Source organism: Montipora capricornis, chromosome 2 (genome assembly GCF_036669925.1).
Source record: "Montipora capricornis isolate CH-2021 chromosome 2, ASM3666992v2, whole genome shotgun sequence".
In the NCBI taxonomy this organism is placed as follows: domain Eukaryota; kingdom Metazoa; phylum Cnidaria; class Anthozoa; order Scleractinia; family Acroporidae; genus Montipora; species Montipora capricornis.
This window is the reverse complement of record NC_090884.1, coordinates 8,591,137-8,597,882: the sequence shown is the minus strand read 5'-3', so window position 1 is coordinate 8,597,882 and position 6,746 is coordinate 8,591,137. Positions and strand designations below refer to the sequence as shown.

The window sequence follows — 6,746 nt, the reverse complement described above, 5'->3', positions numbered from 1 at the left end:
AGTGCTATTTTTCTACCCATATGAACCATATGAAGGTTAGCCCTACTAATGGAAATGGACCCACACAAGGACAGAAGAAAACTCTGACGATGGTGGGAATTGAACCAACGACCTTCGAGTTAGATCATCGCTGCTCTACCGACTGAAAGAAAAAGTGCCTTAAGGCATTTACGCGTAGTGCATGTTTTTGTAAACTATCCTCCATCCTTTAAACCGGGCTGGTGTCAAATTTTATTTTTTTTGTTGGTAGTCACAAATGTGCATACCCCACGGATATTGAATTAAGTTCCGATAGGGTGAATCTACCTTTATACCCTTCAGTATATCCGAATTTCCCTGCCCCATTTAGGAACCATATACTTTCCCTGCGCTTCGCGATCATGTGCGCGCGTTTGACCACTCGGCCACCGCGACACCGTTCTGTTGCAAGGAGGAAAGCAATTTTTTATTGTGGAATCTTTCCGCCGGCCATGATTGACACAGTATTAAAATATTCGATAAAGTGGACAGATGTTTTTTCTTTGAGAGAGACAAGCTTTAAAGGTAAGAAGAATTTTCTACGTTAATACTAGATCTTGCTTCGTACTTATACTTGTGTGTTCCGCTGTGAACATTACGGTATTTTGCACAGAACGAATACTTCATTAGCAGTATTTTGCATAGCACGAATACTCCAATATTTCTTGGGAACCGGTTTGTTCAGTCATTTTGACGTAGAAAGAAAATAAGAAAATAGCTTTCAATGGCCAAACAAAATAAAAAATGAAATCAACTTTTAAAAAACGATGTAGCTATGTCCGTCACGGGGACTTCGCAGCGGTCCCCCATCCAAGTACTAACGTCATTCGGAGGAGCTTAACTTCAGCTGACACCTGGGCTAACATCAACGATTGAGATCTTTGTGTTAAATTCGCACATGTATCTTGTCGAACTTTATTAAAACTTGAAAGAAAAAAAGTAAACTAACAAAAACCCGGTGTCTTGCCGTCATTTTGTCACAGATGCATCCTTTGTTTCGTGAGTTGTCAGTATTAAACACGCAAGGTAACTTGATCACAGGCGGCCGCTAAAATCGATGTCACTTTCGATTTTGTGATTTTACTTGTACGACCAAAAGTACGATAGAAAAATTGAACTCAGATTGAACGTACAAAAATCTCCCGAAATGTTTTTCGCTGATGGTAACTTGTATTATATTCGTGGCACAAAATAGAATTTCTGGTCGTATGTTCCTGACAGCAAGTTGCATCTTTTGACGTCTCTCATCCAGTTACTAACCCCGCCGGAAAGTGGTTAACTTCAATGCAAATTGTCTTGGAAAGCTGTCAGAAGCTTAGAGTACACGCTGAAGGTTGTGATGAAAAAGAAGTTGTAAATGATCAACTTGTCAGCCTTGAAGCTAAATGTTTCTCGATTTGCTTTTATTTTCTTCCATCGTTCTGGGTTAAGTACTTTACTGAACCACATATCTTCTCAGGGGGTATCTACCATGACACTGTAATGATTTATGATACCAAAACAATATCGTGTACCACATATTACGAAAGGACAACTTCAATCTATTGAAGAAACAAGCGCAGCGTAGTTGTCAGTTATGTGTGTCGATCAGACCGAATCTTCAACATCCTCCCTGGTAAACCACGGGCATTTCCCTACCCTCTGTGCCAGAACAGTTTCGGTTGTGTGTCTTAAACAGCCGAAACTGTTCTGTGCTTGCCCTTTACGGCACTGACAAAAGTACCGTACATAGTACATGGGTACTTGACCGTAGCCATTGGCCGAGAAACTAATCTTAGCCAAAAGGCCGAAAAGCGACCAGGACATGGGAAAACTTAGGTAAAAAAATTGTGGGGATATGGGATTTTTGGCTGGAGGGGGGGAAGGGACTGAGGAGATACGGGATCTTTTTTAAAGTAGGAGCGCATTGCGTACGTGTGGTAGTGCAGTAACTAGACAGTGTTTTCTCGAGAAGCGATCACCAAGGTTTTTTGTTTTCGTGTTTGATAATTTTTTCTTCAGCTCGAGTGTACAATCATGACGAACTTTTGTAGTTTGTGACAACTATTTACTACTCGTAGCTTTTGTTAAGTTTTGAATCGATTAATAGAAAGAGTTTTTGGCGATTTCAACCCACACTGGACTACTGGATTTAAGCTTTTTTCTTGACGAGATTTCAAGTTATTGTGAAACGTTTGATACCAAGTTACTCTAATACTGAAATCAAGATTATGGAATTGTAAAACTAGAACTTTGGACTGGACTATAACCCGCGCAATTACGGAATTTTACATTTTTGAGCATTCTGAGAAATGGAGTACACATGTTGTCTTCTTGCCTTCGCCACGCCCGATTTAAACAGTTTGCGAGAAACTAAACCAGGATTACGGGACCGGAATTCGAATACATGGCCCGGTTGTTCGAAAGCCGATTACCTTAATCCAGGATTAGCGTAAACTTTTGTTTCATGTTTTCAACTTTTTGGTGAAAGTTTCCTTTGCTTATTGCCTTTCACGGAATATCAGCCTTGAACAGCATTTGGGAGTAGAGAATAAAATTCGTTTGTTCATTTTTAACCTGAGATTAGCATTAATCGGCTTTTGAACAACTGGCCCAGGATGATAAGTTGTTGAACTGTGATCTGTAATAAGTTTTTCGGATGATTTAAGGCTGATCTTGTAATTTTTGGATGAACGGAGTTAAGGAAGGAAGTAAAACTGTAGGATTTAAATAAAGTCTTATTCCAAAAAATAAAGAAATGAAAGATCCCGTATCCCGAGAACCCGCTAATAGGGCTTCCTTGTTTGCATTTGCAAATTTAGTAACATTAATAATGACTTTTTACAACAGACAACTTCAAGTTATATTACAGATGTATCTTTCTGGTAATCTCTTGCCATTTTCCGAAGTTTACCTGTACTTGAAGTTCACTGTAAGTGGCAATTTGTGTTAACTGTTTGCGCATTCCACGGATACGCCTTTGGAGGCGTCTTGTTTGAGTTTCAAATAAGAAGAGGAAATCAGACTATGCATATAGCAAGGTTTCATGCGTGTCCCAAGATCGGTTTTGCTCCCTGTAACGACTGCACATCCACTACCAACATTGGCATTGGTACAAAAAGGTAGATGGCTTTAAATGTAAAATATACTTCGAGCTTAACCAGTGCCAAGAACGAAATAATATGCATGAAAGTTTCACCACATTATCATCACTGTGTAGTAGTTGGACCGGTTTCAATTGCTCCACGAAGTCGCTAACAGCTATAAAACACGTGTTTGGACGAGATGGAAGAGTTTGAAGGAAGAGATATAGCATTTGTGAGCGCTTGGCTTACAAAAAAGGTCTTCAAAAGTTGTCTTCAAAGGAATTTTGGCTGCGTAATTCGTCTTTGTCATACTATAAAGTGGATAGAAAATGGTATGTTTTCACACCCCCCATTTCATTGTTAAAGCTCTGAAATGTGTAGGTTTCTGTTAGAGGAAATCAACCGACAGTAACACATGCAGTCGTTAACGCTCTAGGCCCTGCTGTTGATAAGTATACAGTTCCCTCGTTAGACAACCTTTGCCGTGTTTCGGAGTTAGCAGCTTATACTTGCTTATTGACGTTGTCCGACTTAATTAATTCAAATCTCAAGTCACTTTTATTAATAGTTTCAATGTTAAAGTGGTGTTTTTGTAGTAGCTCAAGTCTGGTAAAAACAATATCATCGTTTTAAGGGTCAGGAAAGATGTGTTAGCATGTTTATACACAAGCTTTATTAAGACGACATGAGCCGACAACCATTGTTCTTAAGTAGGATAGTAGGGTATGACAAACAAATCCGAAGATAGGGTAGAGCATTTGAACACCATTTTGGCCCGAGGGAGCGGGAATTTGTCCGGGGGTGGGGGCGGGGGGTGGAGGGAGGATGTTGAAGTTTCGAGTTGATAGCGCATTAGTTCACAAGGAAAGGCAGGTGCTGTCAATTGAATAAAAACCTTTGGGGCAATCGCAGCACGTTGAGTGGTAATCAGTCATAAGTTGAAAAGCGTTCGATTATTGCAGCATTTACATTCAACTAAAAACAACCTTTACCTCGTAATGCGAATATTTAGCAAAAGTTTAACCGTTTAAAACAGCAATGATTACGACAGGTGCCTAAATGTTTTCCTTAACAATTATTCGCCTCAGGCTCAGTGATTATCGGTAATTATTAAATTCTCAACCTCGGATAATGCAATTCTCGTGCTCTGATTGGTTCACTTAATCTCGGTTATCAGCTCATATACCTTAGTTTGACCTTATATGGTAAATGATTACGCTTAACGTTGCTAAACTAAAAACGTTTACGCCAGAAAGCGAAATTTCTTTCGGTATAAAGCAAAAGAAAAACGTTTTTGTGGAAAGTTTTTATCACTTTCGAAGCTTAGAGATACGCGCCTCGTTGACTATTTACCATCTCATATCCAACGCGCGCTCATGGAATAATTGTTAAATATTCACCGATGATCACCGAGCCTGAGGCGAATAATTGTTTTACTATAAATACACAGGGGATTATTTCAAAAAAGAGAAATATAAAACATTTCAACACGAAATCATCTTCACTTACAGTGGCAAAACAACTACTGGCAGCCATTTTGTCCGTCCAGGTGATTAACTTAATATGACGTGTTTCCTTGACATTTGTTAATTAAACATAAAGAGAATCCCTTCCGGCGACAGCAAGACAGCACAATATGGTTCACTCGAATCTCACGCGGGAACAGAAAAGAATAGCTCATTCCATGTTACAAGCGGCAATCAACCTGAGTCAGAGTTTGACAATTTCTGTTCTTTAAGTCCTCAGAGAAAACCAAGAAAAACAGCAAACACGGACTCGCAAAACTTCATTCAATCATAGGTACCCCAAGATCACGGAGTATCGTTGAGTTACATAAATTTTATTAGGGTTTGCATCGGGAATTTAGCGATCGTTATTTAAGGCATTAAAATAAAAATAAAAATACATCAGAATTTCTCACCTTGCCTCCTTGTCTTATTTATGGCATATTCTTAGCATTTCTGGCCTTTTTCAGCGAGATTCTAGGGAGTTTTTCTACCGTTTCTCTCTCATATATATCATTCCCATAGAAAGAGAAAACAGCGAACCTACAACCCACTGGAATAGCGCTGAAATCAGTGGTCAAAGTACGCCACAAAAACATTGATAAGGTATCGAGAAGACAAGGTAAGGGATTTTTGTTCGATTCATGTTCTGTATTTCGACTCCTAACTACTTTTGCAAATTCACACACAAACGCTTATAATTTTAACTGATCGAGATACTCAAATTACATTGTTAGCTTGGGGTACCTGTAACTCAATCAACAATTTTGAAAGACGCCAGCCAGAAAAACGCCATATCGAGTTTTTTAAAGATTTATACGAACAAGGCAGCTGTTTGAATGTACTAATTGAATTTACATAAACTGGTCGATTTGGCCAGAATTGAATTGCGTTAGCTCTGTGAAAGTGCTTACTCACTGTGTGGACCCAAAGTTGAAATTAAAATTTGCCAGGGTCAACATAAATGAGGGGATCGTCCAACGAAACCAGTAACGAATGCTTCATCACGGTACCTGTTTTGTTCTTGATCGGAGAAAAACATGTCCTGTTGGTCAATATCGCTGCAAATGTATTTCTCATGTTAACAGCAAGTTTGGGAAACCTTTCCATTCTGCTCAGTTTCCTACACGTTCCATCTTTACGCACAACATCAAATTATTTGTTATTTGGGCTGGCCTTGACTGACCTCGGAGTAGGACTTGTGGTTCATCCTTTGTACGTTTCTGTGATGTACAGTCTCTACAATAACACTACACCACATTGTATCATAAACTCGGTTTATAGCATAGCCACGTCATTCTTTGCCGGTGTTTCCGTTTTATACATCACAGTCATTGGTACAGACAGGTATCTTGCGATTACGTTGAATCTGCGTTACCACGAATTCGTGACAGAAAGAAAAACGAAGATTACACAGGTAGTTCTTTGGTCAGTGAATGGTTTAATAACTCTTGTGTGGCTTGAAGGCTTTCTTATTTACTCGAACGTCGCAGCCGCTTTTGTCGGAATTTCCCTCGTAGTGACATTTGCTGTTTATACCAAATTGTACTTTGTTGTGAGACGCCACAAATCTCAAATCCAGAGTCAAATACCAACGCAGATATATGACTTCGAAAACGTTCGCCTAAGGAGGCTACAGAGATCGGCCATTAACACTTTGTGCGTCTTTTTCACCTACCTGTTCTGTTACCTTCCGTTCTTTGTCTCCACTGCAATAGTTAACATGTCATCTTCGCCAAAAAAAGAAGTGGTTATTGTGTACGAATACACCACGACATTAATGCTCTCCAATTCATCTATTAATCCACTGATGTATTGCTTTCGTTTACTTGAGTTCAGAAATGCTCTCAAGACGACTTTCAAAAGAACTTTCTGCTTGCATTCTTCTCATGAGTAAGCAAGTTCCCATCAAGTCTTTTCTCCAATAGACTCTCTCAAGAATTTAAGAGGTGCACGATTTATGCTGAACACAAGGTTTGACAGCACATTGACAAACAGTTTTTATTTCAGGCCACATGCATATTTAGGACTTAAGAACCGCTAATTATACGAGAAAAGGCTACCTGATACTCAGGAAAACTTATAAGAAAATAATTTCAACTTATCGAATAATGAAAGCCCCGAGTTGCAATTTGTGAACACACGATTTAGCGGGAAA

The 6,746-nt window shown here is 39.2% G+C and overlaps 2 protein-coding genes across 2 annotated transcripts in view; one reads left to right on the top strand and one right to left on the bottom strand.

Moving 5' to 3' along the window:
• Positions 1-6,746, bottom strand: part of LOC138038707 (uncharacterized) — a 41,267-nt gene that overhangs the window by 12,709 nt on the left and 21,812 nt on the right.
• Positions 5,314-6,485, top strand: LOC138037745 (adenosine receptor A3-like). The gene has a single exon (XM_068883650.1). The coding sequence runs from the start codon at positions 5,553-5,555 to the stop codon at positions 6,483-6,485; it is 933 nt and encodes a 310-aa protein (XP_068739751.1). The 5' UTR covers positions 5,314-5,552.

Excerpts from the sequence above, each read along its gene's own strand:
- LOC138037745 (XM_068883650.1), top strand. The coding sequence starts at position 5,553 with ATGAGGGGATCGTCCAACGAAACCAGTAACGAATGCTTCATCACGGTA.